At 43.8% G+C, this 19,718-nt stretch overlaps 1 protein-coding gene across 4 annotated transcripts in view; it reads right to left on the bottom strand.

Moving 5' to 3' along the window:
• Positions 1-2,255: 2,255 nt before the first annotated feature.
• The window catches only part of LOC143143190 (monocarboxylate transporter 10), a 230,027-nt gene continuing 212,564 nt past the window's right edge, over positions 2,256-19,718 (bottom strand). For 3 of the 4 annotated variants that reach the window (XM_076304199.1, XM_076304198.1, XM_076304200.1), the window contains exons 9-12: positions 15,672-15,954; positions 10,969-11,143; positions 3,900-4,106; positions 2,256-2,814 (exon numbers count right to left, since the gene is read on the bottom strand). In XM_076304199.1, coding sequence (XP_076160314.1) covers positions 2,393-2,814; positions 3,900-4,106; positions 10,969-11,143; positions 15,672-15,954 — 1,087 coding nt within the window. In that variant the 3' untranslated portion in view covers positions 2,256-2,392. The remainder of the gene's footprint in view (positions 2,815-3,899; positions 4,107-10,968; positions 11,144-15,671; positions 15,955-19,718) is intronic. The other variant, XM_076304201.1, reaches the window with a different exon arrangement.

Here is a 19,718-nt window from a genome sequence, read left to right as displayed (position 1 = left end):
GATACTGGTGAAATTTTAAAGAGATGGAACTTTAAAACGTTGACGTTTTTGAATATTTGAAATTGCAAAATTTCAGACACCGTGAATCTCTATTTGATGCAGAAACAACAAGAGTAAGTTATCTTAGATTATTTTTTGAAAGAAATCGATTTAAAATTATCGAAAATACCGAGGGTACGCTGAAATTGATACTTCATGGCGCACCATGGAGAGACAGATACTTCCCTCGCAGTAATATCGTAACTAAGAAACCATTAACACGAATAAGTATTTCCCTAACTTACTTCGATACTTTAATCGTAGATCAGATAGACTATATAAATTCCATTTACATACACATAGATACCATCGTGTATTTAGCATAAAACCTCTTCATGGTGTTTCAACAATCTAAGATTCATTTTCTTAATTTCTCACAGTTTTCTTTCATTCGTGTTTTGATTTCACAAGTCATTTGGTTTAACATTAATATCTGGATTACGTTTTCAAGTTAACAATACGATTTTCTTAAAACACGTTCGAATCACAAACTTTTCATAGACATTTCTTTTTTTTTTTTAAACAGCGTTCATCGTTCGTTCCGCAAGCAACGTTCACGTGTCTTGTGCGTAATTACTGGGTCGAGTAACAAGTTCGTTTGGATTTTGAAAATGCGTTAAATTTCTACGAGCATTATCTTTAAACACCGAGACCTATGGGTAACATTTTTTTTTATCGATACGATTAATACATTTCGTTGGTAATATTTTCTCGAAGAGTTTTGGAAGACCTACGCGTAACGTCGTTGATTACAGTTTCCAATGAAATCAGCTGGCCGCTCAAACTCACCGAGAAACAAAAGAACACTCGAACAGAAATATACTTCGCTAAGTATTTACTCGGATGGAAAATAATTCGTAACTAACATTCGTATTGCATTCAAACTTTAATAAAGCGTGCTCGAATAACGCCCAATTTAATCGAGGAGCTGCGTTCACGGCGCCACTTAACCGCTCGCGCAGTAAAACTTACAATAAGCGAAATTAATTGACACCTGAAGGTCACCAGACGCAAGACCCCCACCACTTGCTCTCGCTCGCCGCGCTAGAGTGGGGGATCGCGTCTGGCGTGACTCTCGGCGTGCAAAGCGACCTTAAGTGGTCAATCGACGCCAATCCGATCGTATCGTGCACGGAAACGCAACACAAGGTCATTGAAAAAAAATCCAAACGAACTATCCAGCGAATTTAACGCCTGGCGCTCTCGTATTCGCGCCGCGGGCGATCGAGTTCCGCTTCGCGTTGCGGTCGTTCGGCGTACAGCAGTGCCGTAAACAAACACCCGGTGAACGCGTAAATTCGACATTTACTCGTGAACGCAATCACCGTAGTTTGACCGCTGGTAATCTTATACGAGACTCGATGGCGTTGACACGCATCCCTGCCCAGGCATTTGCCAAGCGGTTCGCCCTCCACCACGCCAGCGGGTTAAATCGAATTTCCGATGATGCGAGATTTTGGTGTCGGTCGGTGTATCTCCCAGCAGGCCATGTCGCGATAACACCACCGGCATTGTTCACGGATTTCGCGCGCACAAACGATTTTCTCAATTAACCGAACGATCAACCACCAGCGTGGTTACTTTGAATGGCAACAGTGATCCGCGTCGTCCGACAGAAATTAAAATCCGCTCGAGAAACTTTCACGGGCGTTCTCGATCCTCGGTGTGTCCTACGGTACCGACGATTTCGAACCATCGGGCCGTCACACGACGCGATTCCCGTTCTTACATTTTTCATATTGACTCGTGTTACGCGTTGAATATAGAACGAACAACCGCGAGAGGCGCAGCCCTTGTCCGAGGATCTCCAATAATTTGAATAAAAATAGTTTCGCGTTCATCGAGGTTCCTTTCTTTTGATTCGAGCTCCTTTGTATTCCGTTGCGAACGTCGTCGTTAACGGATCCGCTACCCTTTGTATTTCTCGTGTCCCCTGGTACGCGACCATCTGGTGTCTACAAACAATTCGTGTCCCTTGAAGTCATGAATCCTCCGCAGTCACGTAGATCCTTGGTATCGGTAAAGTTTCTCTGTGTCTTGGGCTCAAGTATTCAAGGCATGTCGCAACAAGTCTTCTTCGCTCTTCTTCGAGTCCCCTACCCACCAAGGGACATCACGCAGACGCACGGAGTTCTACGAATCGTCGAGCATCTGGATGCACGGTGTGACCCATCGAAAATTTCTCCGTTACGTTATCAAGGAAACTATCCACGCCGACAATATCCTCGTCAGTTTGACCAAAACAACGTTAACAACTTCAGGAGACACACGACATCTCCGATCACAGTTTCAAAATCGGGTTTCCGTACTTTCGTAATTGAATTCTCTTCCCACAGATTCGCTTTGTTGGATCTTAGACGCTGGTAGTGATCTGCTCGATCACCGTGACGTCGCGATGACGTCGCGGTCGGTTCCTGTACGAATCTTGATGGCTCAGACCCTCGGGGACGCTCTTGCTGGGTCTCAGGGGACCGTAGAATTGCGGTTGGTAGTAGTGTTCGGCAGTGTGCTGCATCCTTTCGCTTTCTCTGTCGCGTAGATTCTCATCCACGTCCAGGGGCACGTGGAGGGATTGGGACTTGGGTAGCCGGGGTCTAGGCGGTGGTGGACAAGCGCAAGGCGGCGGAACCACCCCGGTGGAGATATGTGACCCGGGTAGAACCGGAGATGCGGGTTGTCGGCCCCATCCGACCAAGAAGAGTAACGCTGCACCGCACAAGGAACTTAACGTGCACGCGTAGTAACCCACCCTCGGGCTGTTCGCGTTCATGTAACCTGAAAGATCGTGAATTGGTCTTAGTTTCACGGTGGATGAAAGAGAAAAGAGGCATAGAAAAATCGTGAACTTTGTGGGACGGAAATTAAGGTGTGCAGGAGCTAGCGGTGTTCTAGGTGTTTAGGCTTTCATGGTAGGTGGAAAAAGAAGGAGGTATAAAAAAATCCTGAACTTGGGTAGGTAGAAATTAATGTCTTTAGGGCAGAGGTGTTCTAGGTGTTAAGATTTCATGGTAAGTGGAAGAGAAAGGAGGTATAACAAAAATCCTGAACTTGGGTAGGCAGAAATTAACGTCTTTAGGAGTCAGAGGTGTTCTAGGTGTTTAGGCTTTCATGGTAGGTGGAAAAAGAAGGCGGTATAAAGAAATCCTGAATTTGGATAGGCAGAAATTAACGTCTTTAGGAGTCAGAGGTGTTCTAGGTGTTAAGATTTCATGGTAAGTGGAAGAGAAAGGAGGTATAACAAAAATCCTGAACTTGGGTAGGCAGAAATTAAGGTCTTTAGGAGTCAGAGGTGTTCTGGATGTTTAGGCTTTCACGGTAGGTGGAAGAGAAAGGAGGCATAGAAAAATCTTGAACTTGGTGGAGTAGAAATGAACTTGGCGCTTAGGAGCCAGTGGTGATCAACGCAAGTTCTAGGTGTTTAGGTATTTTTCGTGGTAGACGGAAGAGAAGTGAAGCACAGAGAAGTCCAGAGACCAACGTGAGTTCTAGGTGCTCGGGCGAGAAAATGGTTCATGGTTCGACGTGCAGGCTACAGTCAAGTGATAATTTATTCGATGGGAGAACGGCTTAAACGTTCAACGTGCTGTCGCATCATGTAAGTAGGAGAAGAGTTTAAAGGTACGTTGTGCAGTTGCGTCCTGTAAATAAGAGAACAATTTAAACATTCGACGTACAATTGAATCCAACGAGTGATTTAACCGCAAGCTACCATCGATTAATAACTAAGAAGACTTATTAAAATAATAGAACGACTTTATCGCAGAGGGAAGGGTAACTCCGCGCGCGTAGATTGTGTCACGAATGTCAGCACTCGCTCGAAAGGTGTGGATATCCTTAATTTGCGAGGGAAGTGAACTTACCGGTAAGAGGAACTCCGAGAAGAATAGGTAGAGCTTCCGCGGCCTGTACGAGAGCCCAGGACCGTGCGAAGTGTCTCGCCCTCAGTCTTTCGAGGGCCAGCATTTTCAAAGAGTAAAGGGCACCGCCGAGGGAGGCGCCGTAGAGACCGGACGCTAGGACCAGTCCGTGATAACCCTGTACACTGCCCAACGCCACCTGTGCTATGGCTTTCGCCGAAAATACAGATCGAGTTATTAGTTACACGAAACATCCTATCGTGAACCTACACTTGTCACAATCTGACGAGAGTTACGACCGAACTTCGGGGAGATGGAAAGATCCTAGTTCGATATACTTTTTTGTACGTTAGGTCCTCGAAGTTTCGGTTCCAATGTTCTCTCAACGATTCGTATCTTCATCGAGAGTCCAACATCGCCATTCAACGATACACGGTAGGGTTTATTTCGTAATCCTCTTACAGCTCACGGTCATTAGCGCAGAGCGGAATCAAAGCAACGAAACTGTTGTCAGTAGCTCGTCGAGTCCCGATGGTCAGAAGTCCGTGATACTCGTGACGATGGTACTGCGAGGAATTAATAATCCACGTCTGCAAGGTCTGCTCAGTGCGTGGATCGTTTTCGTAGACGTCACTCGTTGCTCTTCTCACGTGCACACATTGGTCCACGGTGTGTCGTATTGCGTGAGACACTCTTCCGTGTATTCGGCCCACGAGGATGGCCAACGGCTCGAATGTGGAACAGGTCAAGGGCTATAGTCGGCGTTAGAGTGACGGGTGAATTGTTTTAGGGTAATGCCGATTTTCACGGAGATACGAAGGGTTGAGCAAACGAGACGAGATAATGAGACGGTTGAAACAGCAACGAAGACCGTGCCAGGCGGCGACGATGACAACTCTAAACGAAGACGGCGCGCGTTGACGACGAGCTGAAGACGGCTGTGTGTTCAAGATGGGACGGGACGATGATGAGAGTCTAAAGCGAGATTACGAGCGTCGGGCTGAGCAGACGACGATAACGAGTCCGCGACAGAGTGGCGTTGCCCGTTAACAGCCCCGATACTCGTGCTCGAAACTGAACACGTCGGGCGCCATGTTGGTCAACAGACTCGAAGGGTTTCTTTCGAGCGTTTACCAGGTACCCCAATAGTGGTCGACTTTTACGCAACGGGTAACAGACGAATCGTCGAATGTTTCTACTTTTCGCGTCGCTGGATGTGAATCTTCTTTTCAAGGACGTCTTTGAATAGAGAAAACTATCGTGACAGATACGATGTGTTAATTCGCAAAAACTTTCACTATATTTCTATTCTTTGAGGATATTCTCGAGTATGGAAAACTATCGTGGATCGAGGGTGTTAATTCGGAAAAGCTTTCAGTGTATTTCTATTCTTTGAGGATATATTCTAGTATAGAAAACTATAGTGGATTGAAGGTGTTAATTGGTAAAAACTTTCACTATATTTCTATTGTTTGAGGACATCCTCGAGTATGGAAAACTATAGTGGATCGAAGGTGTTAATTCGCAAAAACTTTCACTATATTTCTATTCTTTGAGGACATCCTCGAGTATGGAAAACTATAGTGGATCGAAGGTGTTAATTGACAAAAACTTTCACTATATTTCTATTCTTTGAGGACATCCTCGAGTATAGAAAACTATACTAGATTTTTTTCTATAATGGATCGAAGGTGTTAATTCACAAAAAATTTCACTATATTTCTATTCTTTGAGGGCATCCTCGAGTATAGAAAACTATCATTTTCTAGGGTGTTAATTCGCAAAAACTTTCACTATATTTTTACTTCTCGAGGACATCCTCCATTATAGAAAACTATCACTACAGATGGATATGTTAATTCGTAAACATCTCCACTATATTTTTATTTTTCTGGAACATCCTCGAGTGTAGAAAACTATAATGCATCAGAGGTGTTAATTCGCAAAAACTTTCACTATATTTCTATTTTTTGAGGACATCCTCAAGCATAGAAAACTATACTCGATTTTTTTCTATAATGGATCGAAGGTGTTAATTCACAAAAAGTATTCACTATATTTCTATTCTTTGAGGACATCCTCGAGTATAGAAAACTATCGTGAATCGAAGGTGTTAATCGTCAGAAACTTTCACTATATTTTTACTTCTCGAGGACATCCTCCATTATAGAAAACTGTCACTATAAATGGATGTGTTAATTCGTAAACATCTCCACTATATTTCTATTTTTCTGGAACATCCTCGAGTGTAGAAAACTATAATGGATCAGAGGTGTTAATTCGCAAAAACTTTCACTATATTTCTACTTTTCGAGGACATCCTCCATTATAGAAAACCATCACTACAGATGGATATGTTAATTCGTAAACACCTCCACTATATTTCTATTTTTCGAGGACATCCTCGAGTACAAAAAACTATAATGAATCAAAGGTGTTAATTCGCAAAAACTTCCACTATACTTCTACTTTTCGAGGACATCCTCAATTACAGAAAACCATCACTACAAATGAATATATTAATGTCCCAAGAACCTCCGCTATATTTCTACTCTCCAAGGACATTCTCGAGTACAAAAAAGTATAATGCATCAAAGGTGTTAATTCGCAAAAACATCCACTATATTTCTACTTTTCGAGGACATCCTCAATTACAGAAAACCATCACTACAAATGAATATATTAATATCCCAAGAACCTCCTCTATATTTCTACTCTTGGAGTCCATCCTCGAGTACGGAAGACCGAGACGTCGTCGCGCAAAAATCTCTCACCCATACGACGATTCTTTTCCTTTCTTTTCCATGTCTTTCCCACACGAAGGGTCGATAAAGAAAAGAAAAGGAAAACACCCGTCGACGCGAACGTCCCGAAAGACTCTCCTTCCCTGTCGTTTCGCGGGGTTGCAGAGCTCCAGAAACCGCGAGACGTACCAGAAAGGGAAACGCGCAACGCGCGGCGTCCCCGTGCCATTAAAATCGCGCCGCGCGTAGGAGGAAATTGCAAATTCTTTTTCCACGGTATGGTTTATCTCCTGCGGGTGAACAGCGATGCTGGCAGCGAGCTCGATCCAACGCGACACCGGATAAGCCGGTTTTCGGAGCCACGGCTGGCTCTCTACTTCTCTAACAGTTGTATATTTAACTCTCGGTTGTCGAGTCTCCTTTCGGTTGCGGAGAGAGAAAAAAAGAGAAAAGAAAGAAAGGGAACGGGCAACCGACGCGTATTCCGCACGTACCGCGCGTGCACACCGCATACACGTCGCTCCGGGCTGAAAATACGGTTCTCCGCTGATTACGAGTTACGTTCGCCCACGGAATTTTTGCTCGTACGTTTTGTATTTCAACCGTTGTCTCCGTAACGGAGGACTGTTGCATTGTTACCGCAAGGGGGTTAGGGGGAGAGTAGGAGTGATGTTGTACTTGCGGTCGGGACGGTAGCTCCGTTGCTACCGTTCGCAATCGAGACCATCGAGCTTCGCTTAGAGTTACGACTGGAAATTAACGTTTCGCGCGAGCATCCCTCCTTTGTTCCCCGTCTTTTCCAATTAGATCTCATTTCGCCAACGAAAGAACCCGACCGCGAAGTAGGGGCGACGTTTATTCGAAACGACGGCGGTGTTGCATAATTCGTCGCGTTTCGAGTCGTTTCGTATAATTTACGATAATCGAGGAAAATGAACGGTATTTGTTCACAAGAATCGAGGGAAATAAACGGTGGTAATTAAGAGTAATCGAGTGGAGTGAAGGATACTGTTTTAGAGTAGTCGAGTAGAATAAAGAATAATAATTTAAAGTAGTCGAGTAGAATAAAGAATACTAGTATGGAGTAGTCGAGTAAAATAAAAAATACTAATTTGGAGTAGTCGAGTAAAATAAAAAATACTAATTTGGAGTAGTCGAGTAAAATAAAGAATAATAATTTAGAGTAGTTGAGTAGAATAAAGAATACTAATTTTAGAGTAGTCGAGTAAAGTAAGGAATACTAATTTAGAGTAGTCGAGTAGAGTAAAGAATACTAATTCAGAGTAGTCGAGTAGAATAAAGAATACTAGTATGAAGTAGTTGAGTAAAATAAAAAATACTAATTTGGAGTAGTCGAGTAATATAAAGAATAATAATTTAGAACAGTCGAGTAAAATAAAGAATAATTCGTAGCAATCGAGTGAAGTGAACAGTAGTAATTCGGAGTAAACGAGTAAAACAAAGAATACTAATTTAAAGTAGTCGAATAAAATAAAGAATAATTCCGAGTAGTCGAATAGAACAATAATTATAATAATAAAACTAATACATAATAATCGCATAAAATGAACAATTCTTAGGTTGCGACGAGTCGTTAACATAGTTACTGTACATTTGCTCAACTCTACCCGATTTCCGCATCGAGGAAATTAACATTGTTCAATGGCCGGTGGTTGCACGTTGATAAATTTGGTTTCTCGGTAACGCGGTAGGCAATTATCCGTAAGATATGCATTTCTCGTGTTCAGCTAGCCCGATCGCAAACGGTGCTATTCTACTTGCCCGTCCAGGCACGATCGCATTCTACTTGTCCAGCCATGTACGAATCTATTCTACTTGCCCGGCCACGTGCGACGTTATTCCGATCACGCGGGTCCTGTTCCCCTCGTTCGGTGGATAAAAAGCTCGTTCGATAACATCTTTCGCTGGTTCGCGTTATCGATGATATTTTTCATCGTCACGCTCAACCCTGTTTAAACAATTGCGCTCCTAGGCGCAACGGTCCTCCCCTCCTGACGTCGAAAACCCGAGGAGATCGGAATCCTTTTGGACGTTTCGCGTTACCGGGACACCTCGAACTCGATTCGAAAGGGGCTGTCGTTGGAAATGGTCTCGCGGATACAGAAGGGGATGAAAATTTCACGTTCGACCGCGTACTCGCGGATAAAATATTCCGCGCGCTCTTCAAACACACTCCTCCTCTGACCAGTTGGTTCGACGACCGCTGAGACCCGGTTTTTCTTCGGAATATCCGCGTAGAGGATCCTGTGGAATATCACACGGAATGTTAAAAAAAGAAAAAAATACCGATCCCTGGACCGTTCCTCGAGCAGATGGAAACGCGACCGCCGGTCGTCTCCGAGATTCGTCGCGCGTATTCGTATACGAGCGCGAGCGTGCGCGTGTTGTGCTTTCGTACCGAAAGTTCGTCGGCCGGAGGTTTCTAAACGTGGTCGTCATTCAGCCCGGGTAGACGCGTCCCCTGCCCCTTTAGAGGGGGGTCCTCTATCACCCCTTTTGAAGCCGGCGAGCTCTTCGAGCGTCGCTCGTATACACGCGTCTTTGCCCCCCATTCAGTCGACTCCAACCCTCTTCGCCTCGAGTCCCCCGACACAAAGTATTTTCCATTCTGTCGCCGAGGCACCACCACCCCCTCGATTCCACCTCTCTTTCTCACCGTTCTTTGCGTTGGTCACGGAGGCAAATATCGCGGAGAGGGCGACCACGATCGTTAATGGGGTGGCTCTGGACAAGAGGAAAATGCTGTTTCGAACACGCCACCCGACGACCGTCTCGCCAAATGGAATCGAATTCTCATCGATGGCGTTTCATTTACCACTGAACGAAGCCCTTTTTTTCTCGCGAAACAACCGTACGTGAGAAATACTCCACCGAATTGCAATTCGAGAAGAATGTGCACTCGACAGGACCTTTTGCTAAAGCTATCTCTACTTGGAGAATTAATTTTTCCACTACACTATACTTTACAATTTTTTGTATTTATGTTCAACACACGTGTGTTAACTGTACATGGTGTTTAATTGACCCAGAGTGAAACCTTTTTTCGCGAAATAACTGTCCATTAAAAATACTCAACCGAATTGCAATTCGAGAAGAATGTATACTCGACAAGAGCTTCTGCTAAAGCTATCTGTAATTGGAGAATTAATTTTTCCACTACACTATACTTTACAATTTTTAGTATCTTTGCTCGACACACGCGTGTTAACTGTACATGGTGTTTAATTGACTTAAAGTGAAACCTTTTTTCGCGAAATAACTGTCCATTCGAAACACTCAACTGAATTGCAATTCTAGAGAAATGCAACTCGACACGACCTTCTGCTAAAGCTATCTCTACTTGGAGAATTAATTTTTCCACTACACTATACTTTACAATTTTTGGTATCTTTGCTCAACACACGTGTGTTACTGTATATGGTATTTAATTGACCCAGAATGAAACCTTTTTTCGCGAAATAACTGTTCATTGGAAACACTCAACTGAATTGCAATTCTAGAGAAATGCAACTCGACACGACCTTCTGCTAAAACTACCCCTACTTGAAGAACTAATTTTTCCGCTACACTATACTTTACAATTTTTAGTATCTTTGCTCAACACACGTGTGTAACTGTACACGAAAAAATTTCGTGAAATTTTTTTCCGCGAAATAGCCGTCCATTCGAAACACTCAACCGAATTGCAATTCGAGAAGAATGCAACTCGACACGACCTTCTGCTAAAACTACCCCTACTTGAAGAACTAATTTTTCCATTACACTATACTTTACAATTTTCGTTATCTTAGCTCAACAACACGTCCATTAACCGTACAATTTCTCCATTAAAATTTTTCAATACATTTCTCCAAACAATCAACCTAACCCAGACCGAGCGATATACTATACAAATGTTCCAGTACTCGCGGAGAACGTGAGGCGTTTCATCTTCTTCGGTACGACGACGGACAACACCGATAAATAGAGGAGTTCGGTGATCGATAGAGTCGAGCATCGCCTCGTGTTTTCATCTTCTTATTGCCGGCTAGGAGTCTCGCTCGGAGTGAATTCCGCTTGAAATCGTTGGAATGTCCATGCGGGTCTCGCTCGGTGAAATTCCACGGATATAAATAAACGTAGCTGCGGTTCGTTCGGTTTGTCTTTACCGTGAGTTCCGCGATACAATCTCCGTGGCCGAAGCGTACACGTAACGTCGGCTCGTTCGAAGCTTCCGCTCTGCGCTCTTCCCGCAAAAGGACTCCATCTCTCCTCGGACGGTGCACGCAGTGGATCTAACCTAAACGCTCGGCGTGTTATATACTGACCAACTCCTAGGAGCGCCGCCTGGCAGAGATATTGCCTGGACACCAGACACTGAGCGGAGGGTCTGGCGGTAACAACCCCCCAAGCCGCACAACCGAGAGCCGCTGCTAAGCCCAGACAGGTCTGCAGGAGTACCACGGCACTGGCCTCCAAGCCGTCTTTGTGCCCTTGCACAGCCTGAAACCAACGTTCCTCGTTAGAAGATTGCACAATATTCGTGCAACGTACGAAACACGAACGACCGTCCCGTGAGTAACGCGAATTTTTCAATCCTTATTCCTGACGCAAGCTGACGCGACATCGTTCGAATGTACGCTTGGAACGATATTCGATTCGGTTGAAAATTTCGCAACCAGGGAAAACTAATTTTCGAATAATACCACGAACGAGATCGAACGAAGCTATTGTAAAGTTTCTTCGGTCTCCTCGGTGTTCGTAGTTCTTCCTTCAACTTCCGAGGATACATCCAATCCAGCAGGCGACGAACAAAGCCGACAGTTTCCAATTTGGAGTTGAACCGGTCCGGTTGCTCGCGGATAGGTTTTTTTCCTTCTTCCAGACGTCTCGCGTGCCCTGCGCGTGTCTCGTTTGGTCGGCTAGGTGGTTTTGTTCTCGTATGCGGAGGATTCGCTCGGACTTGGTCACTGTCTTCTGTGACAGTTTACGAGGAGACCGTGGACCGCGATTTTAGGAGAAAAGTTTGCACAATTTGTGTCGTAGTCCGATCAGAGTATCGTGTCGTTAAATTGGGCGTTCTCGAGAAATTTTAGTTGAAAGTTGAACGTTTTCAAACACCCTCCAAGCACTCCGCGAATTTAACGAATCTTGATCGAATATTTCAATACTCCTTAAATTTGGAATCATAATTGCACATTGTACTTGTGTACCGACGAATAAGCAGAGTATTCTTTCGTGCATCGAAACTTTCTCTACGAAATGTAACAAAGTGCACTCACTCACAATCGACTGAGCATCCACGTCCAACATTGCCTACATCCGCGACAGAACTTCGAACTGTAATTTCTGAAGAATCTAAACCCATTTTGACTCCACGGAGCTTCCGTTGCACCATTCGCGTACGCTATAGTCCTGCACGCTAAATAATACTCGATCGGAAAACGATTTCCATCCTCGTGAGACGTTGTCGTCGACGTCAGGGCGCAGTATCCGTTCTCCGGTTTCTTCGGAGCGGATTTTGATTCCTCGACGCAGGATTCTCTTCCGGTGCTGTCGATACTTTTCGTACTCGTGCACCTGGTCAAGGTCGTTTAGGCGTGGATAGATGGGGAAACGATTGGAACATCTGCGCCAGTGCACGGACGTAACGGATGGATTTTATTCAACTGCAGTCCGGGCCTCGGTCTTTATCGAATTCGCATTACTCATGGGATGACCTGATAGCGCACGTAACGGATACCGATACCGGGAACAGTTTCGTTAACTTTTGGCGAACCGTGGCGCTCGACGAGACCCGGCCACGTTTACGCGCGCGAGTTCCAGCGAATCGAGGACCAACGCTCGCGATTATGAGCGTGTAAGCTGGCTAACTCCGCTAAAACTTTGCCACCGACAATGAAGTTCGGAACTGTGTCCGCGCGTTTGATTGCCGCTGTCGGGGATACGCGCGGCGTGCTCGTGGCAGTTTGATAATTGTGCACCAGGATATGGACGAACGGCTCGGTGATCCAACAACGGGTTTATCATTTCGTTCGCGAGCACGGGATTCCGAGTTTGCGCAGTTCACGGAACTGGACATTCGGTACGGTGTTCGTTAACTTCGGAACTTCCATCACCGTCCTACGTTTCCCCAACTCTCGGCCTTACGCGGTCCGATTTTACAAGAGGATGCGTACGGATTTGTTTCACTTGTTTGCACCAACACGGTCCCGTTCTACTTGCCCGACCAGCAACAACCTACTCTACTTGTCCAACGTGGACGGTTGTATTCCACTTGTTTGTCACGAACCATTCTATTATATTTGTCTGTATTTAACGAGCCTATTCTATTTGTCTGTCTTCAACGATCCTATTCCACTTGTCTGTCACGAACGATTATATCCTACTTGTCTGTCACGAACGATTATATTCCACTTGTCTGTCACAAACAATTACATTCCACTTGTCTGTTTTCAACGATCCTATTCCACTTGTCTGTGATGAACAATTACATTCTACCTATCTGTCATGAACGATTATATTTCACTTGTCTGTCACGAACGATTATATTCCACTTGTCTGTCACGAACGATTATATTTCACTTGTCTGTCATGAACGATTATATTCCACTTGTCAGTCTCAAACGATTCTACCCTATTTGTCTGTTTCCAACAATCCTACTCTACTTGTCTGTTTTCAACGATCCTATTCCACTTGTCTGTCACGAACAATTACATTCTACTTGTCTGTCATGAACGATCCTATTCCACTTGTCTGTCACAAACAATTACATTCCACGTGTCTGTCATGAACGATCCTATTCCACTTGTCTGTCCTGAACGATTACATTCCACTTGTCTGTTTTCAACGATACTATTCCACTTGTCTGAGATGAACAATTATATTCTACTTATCTGTCATGAACGATTATATTTCACTTGTTTGTCACGAATGATTATATTCTACTTGTCTGTCATGAACGATTGTATTCCACTTGTCAGTCTCAAACGATTCTACCCTATTTGTCTGTTTTCAACAATCCTACTCTACTTGTCTGTTTTCAACGATCCTATTCCACTTGTCTGTCACGAAACAATTTGTCTGTTTTCAACAATCCTACTCTACTTGTCTGTTTTCAACGATCCTATTCCACTTGTCTGTCACGAACGATTACATTCCACTTGTCTGTCACGAACGATTATATTCTACTTGTCTGTCATGAACAATTACATTCTACTTATCTGCCATGAACGATTACATTTCACTTGTCTGTCACGAATGATTATATTCTACTTGTCTGCCATGAACGATCCTATTCTACTTGTCTGTTTTCAACGATTCTATTCCACTTGTCTGTTTTCAGCAATCCTACTCTACTTGTCTGTTTTCAACGATCCTATTGCACTAGTCTATCGTGAATGATTACATTCCACTTGTCTGTCACGAACGATTATATTCCACTTGTCTGTCACGAACGATTATATTTCACTTGTCTGTCATGAACGATTATATTCCACTTGTCAGTCTCAAACGATTCTACCCTATTTGTCTGTTTCCAACAATCCTACTCTACTTGTCTGTTTTCAACGATCCTATTCCACTTGTCTGTCACGAACAATTACATTCTACTTGTCTGTCATGAACGATCCTATTCCACTTGTCTGTCACAAACAATTACATTCCACGTGTCTGTCATGAACGATCCTATTCCACTTGTCTGTCACGAACGATTACATTCCACTTGTCTGTCACGAACGATTATATTCTACTTGTCTGTCATGAACAATTACATTCTACTTATCTGCCATGAACGATTACATTTCACTTGTCTGTCACGAATGATTATATTCTACTTGTCTGCCATGAACGATCCTATTCTACTTGTCTGTTTTCAACGATTCTATTCCACTTGTCTGTTTTCAGCAATCCTACTCTACTTGTCTGTTTTCAACGATCCTATTGCACTAGTCTATCGTGAATGATTACATTCCACTTGTCTGTCACGAACGATTCTATTCCACTTGTCAGTCACGAACGATTCTATTGTATTCTATCTGTCTGTTGCCGACGATCCTATTCCACTTGTCCGTCGCGAAACGATTATATTCTACTTGTCCATTACGAACGATTCTACTCCATTCTATTTGTCCGTCGCGAACGATTTTATTCCACTTATCGCTCGCTCGCAATTATATTCTACACGTCCGCTATACTGTATTATGCAATCTCTCACTCGCGTTAAGCTCTATTCTACTTGTCCATGTAGACAGCTCCGTTCTTCTGTTTCTACCTAGCCTGTTTGCCAAATCCAAACTCATCTTACCGTCCGCGTTTCCCAAACTGTCTGCCTAACACGATCCGATTCTACTCGCTCGTTGCACACGGATTCGTTCCACTTGTTCGCCCCGCGCGATCCAATTCTACTTGCCCGTCGCTGCGCGGTTCTATTCTACTTGTCTCCCATGTACGATATTATGCTATTTGTCGGCCGTATCGAGCCCCATTCTACTTGTCCACGTACTCACTCACTCCTATTTTACCGGTCTGGTAACACGATCGTATTTCACTTGCTCGATATTCATCGTCCTGTTCCATACGACTGTTTCGAACTACCCTGTTGTTCTATTTGCCCGGTGATGCACTCTCCTGTGTTTTACTTGTTACACACGTATTGTCCTACTTTGTTCGTCCAGTGTATACGGTGGCCCTACTCGTACGGATCGCTACGCGGTTAATTCTATAACCGCGGAACTCTGGTCCTCGTACGTTTCGTAGCGCGAAGCTGGCCGGAGAATACGTCAAACGGTTTTTAATGTTTACAGAGGAGAACTCTCCTCGTTGAAAAAAACAAATCTCGGTTCACCGATCCCTCTCCGCTCTACAAAACAGAAGCCAACGAGTTACCAAAACAGGAATTACCGAAACCGTAGCTCCGCGTAATTCCATGGAGTACTGGCGTCGCGTCGTCGTAATTCCATGCTGATTAGGGTCGGTAACGGTTAGGTCTTGTAAGCGTATCGCGAAACACGGTGTACTTAGCGTACTCACGATGTAAAATGCAGGAGTATAAAGGCCGAAACCGGCGGCTCCGGCAGCGAGCATTAGCATTCTGACAGGACGACTTCCAAGAGGGCTGAGATCCACCCACGGCTGCCTGGGCACCCTGGTCGCGGTTTTCTTCTCTTTCACTTTGCCCCGTTGATTCTTCAGGTGTAATATGGCCCGTCGTTGCGGATGATAGAGGGAAGCACTCCTGTAAATCAAGCCGAGGAAGAAGGCCAGCGAAAGAGCTCCGGTTACGGACTGCATACCACGTTCCCAGCCCAGCTTTCTGAGGAAACAGTGTGTCGTTACGGTCACAGAATGGAATCGCCTTTAAATCGAGTTACATAACTTTTCCCTTTGCGTTAAACCGGCCCTCTCGATCTCACGCTCCGGTATTGCTACGAGACAAACACCCAAACTGCCCGACGAGATCTTGGCGAGATTCATCGCGAATTCGAGTCGATTTTTACTCGAAGTATTTTCAATGTAAACGTTACCGCGATTCGGCTACTTCGGACCTATCGAACTCGAGCGTTTTCTTTGTATTAAATTCTCGTGTTTCAACCGCTTTGGTATCCATCTCGCCCTCCGGCTAGTTCGTACGTACGGTGAAATTCGTACGATCGCGGGAAACGTTACGTTGCGAGTGTCGATTCTCTTTGTACTGGATCTCCGTGAGAAACGTTCGGTAGTCGGAGAATCGATTTTATTTTTAGCACGTCCTCGCGCGTGTGACTCACGCGAGTCAGAAACCAGACTCGTGAAAGAACATTCGCGACGTCTAACATTACGAGGGCAATCTCAACGCGAAAGAAAGGAACGTCCCCGTGTTACGAACAAGAGCGCGAGAATTTATTACGGTCTGTTAAAGGTAAGGACGAAACAGAGATAGAAACAGAGAGACAGAGAGAGAAAAAAGTGCTCTTTCCAGGAACTGGAAACACCGATTCCCCTAACAGAATTACACTCCCCGCGACGTATTCGCGAGCGCTCGGTTTGCCAACTGCGAGCTGCCGTTTCGCCGTGGGGTCAAAGCGACCGCAAAGTTCATAACGCGAGGGTTGCACGAAACAGCAGCGACGTTTCTGCATCCAGAGAGTACCAACGAAATAGCCGGAAGCCTCTCACGCTCTTGTTCCAACCGGCTTTAAACTTTACACGCTGGAATCGTTTGCTGTCCCGCGAAACGCCAGAGAACCCTTCCTAGTTCCAGCTGGTGAGTCTTTGCCTTGAACCGATATTCATCTTTGTTCGTCGCTCGAGTACCCGGTTCTACTCGTACTACGAGTAGAATTTCTACTTTGTCAGATTACACGCTCTTGTACCAATTGTCCGATCGTATACGGGTATATTCTACTTGTTCCTAGTACACCTTCTATGTATATAAAAGTAACATTTGGCTATCATTGGAGTTTAATAAATGTACGATATTCGTATCGTTTAATCGAACGGTGAGTAGATAATTAATTGTTTAGAATTTGTGCAAGATTGTAGACAGTATCGGGGACTATTAAAGCAAAAATTCAATCGCTGAAATAAATTGTATTGGAATTCTTAGCGGGACGAAGTTCGAGTAAATTAACGCAGCGTTGTCTCACTCGTCCGGACAGTGGCAGATTTATTCTACTTGTTGCACCGGATTCGGAAATGTAACTTCTAGAAAGCAACGCGAAACTATTCTGCTTTTCCAATACGGAAGCACCCGTTCTACTCGTCTGCCTACAGACATTTCTCATTTCGCTTGTCTGCTTACACACGACCCCAATGTACTTGTCCAACCAGATGAGTGCTTCTTCCACTTTTCAGGCTCGCTCGATTCTTCCTCCACCTGTCTGGTTAGGGGCGAGCCTATTCTACTAGTCTGAACAGGGGTGGCTATTCCTTTGTTCGGACAGGCACGATCGTATTGTACTTGCCCGCTCTGATCCTTTTCCATTTATTTTTATACAGATTCGTCGACGAACAATCGTTCGAATACCACTCCGACTCTACAACTATATTTTTTTCCCCCATCGCGCACTTACGTAGAGATTCTCCGTTTTGTTCGGACAGGCACGATCCTATTGTACTTGTTTGCTCCGATTCCTTTTCCATTTATTCTTGTACAAACTCACGTGTCCTCGATCGTCGAAGCTGCTACTACGACTTTGACTTTGGAAATTTATTTTCTTCCCGAGCACGATACTATTATACTTGTCTGCTCCTTTTCTATTTACTTTTATACAGATTCGTGTAACCTCGATCTTCGAAGCCACTATTGTGCCTTTGACTTTAAAGTTTTATTTTTTTCCAAAGCAGGACACTACTGTATTTGTCTGTTTCTTTTCTATTTACTTTTATACAGATTTATGTATCCTTGATCGTCTAAACCACTACTATGTCTTTGACTTTAAAGTTTTATTTTTTTCCAAAGCAAGTAACCTCGATATTCGAAACCACTACTAAGTCTTTGACTTTAAAGTTTTATTTTTTTCCAAAGCAGGACACTACTGTACTTGTCTGCTTCTTTTCTATTTACTTTTATACAGATTCATGTATCCTTGATCTTCGAAACCACTACTAAGTCTTTGACTTTAAAGTTTTATTTTTTTCCAAAGCAGGATACTACTGTATTTGTCTGTTCCTTTTCTATTTACTTTTATATAGATTCATGTACCCTCGATCTTCGAAGCCACTATTATACCTTTGCCTTTAAAGTTTCATTTTTGTTTCAGGGACGATACTACTGTACCTGTCTGCTTCTTTTCTATTTACTTTTACACAGATTCATGTACCCTTGATCGTCCAAACCACTACTATGTCTTTGACTTTAAAGTTTTATTTTTGTTTCAGGCACGATACTACTGTTCCTTTTCTATTTACTTTTATACAGATTTATGTATCTTTGATCGTCCAAACCACTACCATATCTTTGACTTTAAAGTTTTACTTTTTTTTCAGGGACGATACTATTATACTTGTCTGCACATTTTTTATTTACTTTTATATAGATTTATGTACCTCAGATTGTCGAAGCCACTATTATACCTTTGCCTTTAAAGTTTTATTTTTGTTTCAGGGACGATACTACTGTACTTGTCTGCTTCTTTTCTATTTACTTTTACACAGATTAATGTACCCTTGATCGTCCAAACCACTACTATGTCTTTGATTTTAAAGTTTTATTCTTGTTTCAGGCACGATACTACTACAATAATAAATCGTCTGCTCCTTCTCAATTTATTTTTCTATAAACCCCCGAACCCCCATCGTCGAAACCACCACTACATCTTTCACTTTGGAGCTTTATTTTTTCCCCAGGCACGATACTACTGTAATCGTTTGTTCCTTCTCAATTTATTTTTCCACAAACTCACGTATCCTCGATCATCGAAACCACCACCACGTCTTTGACTTTGTTGCTTTATTTTTTCCCCAGGCACGATACTACTGTAATCGTCTGCTCCTTTTCAATTTATTTTCCACAAACCCACGTATCCTCGATCATCGAAATCACAACTACGCCTTTGACTTTAAACTTTTATTTCTACTCCAGACACGATACTACCGTAATCATCTGCTCCTTTTCAATTTATTTTCCACAAACCCACGTATCCTCGATCATCGAAATCACAACTACGCCTTTGACTTTAAACTTTTATTTCTACCCCAGACACGATACTACCGTAATCGTCTGCTCCATTTCAATTTATTTTTCCACAAACTCGCGTATCCCCGATCGTCGAAACTACCATTACCTCTTCGACTCCGGATCTTTATTTTTTCCCCAGGCACGATACTACCGAACACGTCTCTGCTCCTTCCCATTTATTTTTCTATAAACTCGCGTATCCCCGATCGTCGAAACCACTACTACGCCTTTGACTTCGAAGCTTTATCTTTTCCCCAGGCACTCTCCCTTCTCCTTTTCTATTTACTTTTATACAGATTCACGTACCTCCCCCGATCATCGAAGCCACTACCACGCCTTCAACATCGTAGCTACATTTTTTCCCCCTATCGGGCACTCGAAGCACGGATTCTCCTCGGTACGGCCAGATTCCTATCCAT

Source organism: Ptiloglossa arizonensis, chromosome 2 (assembly GCF_051014685.1).
Source record: "Ptiloglossa arizonensis isolate GNS036 chromosome 2, iyPtiAriz1_principal, whole genome shotgun sequence".
NCBI classification, from domain to species: Eukaryota; Metazoa; Arthropoda; class Insecta; order Hymenoptera; family Colletidae; genus Ptiloglossa; species Ptiloglossa arizonensis.
This window is presented reverse-complemented; position numbering and strand designations above follow the sequence as displayed.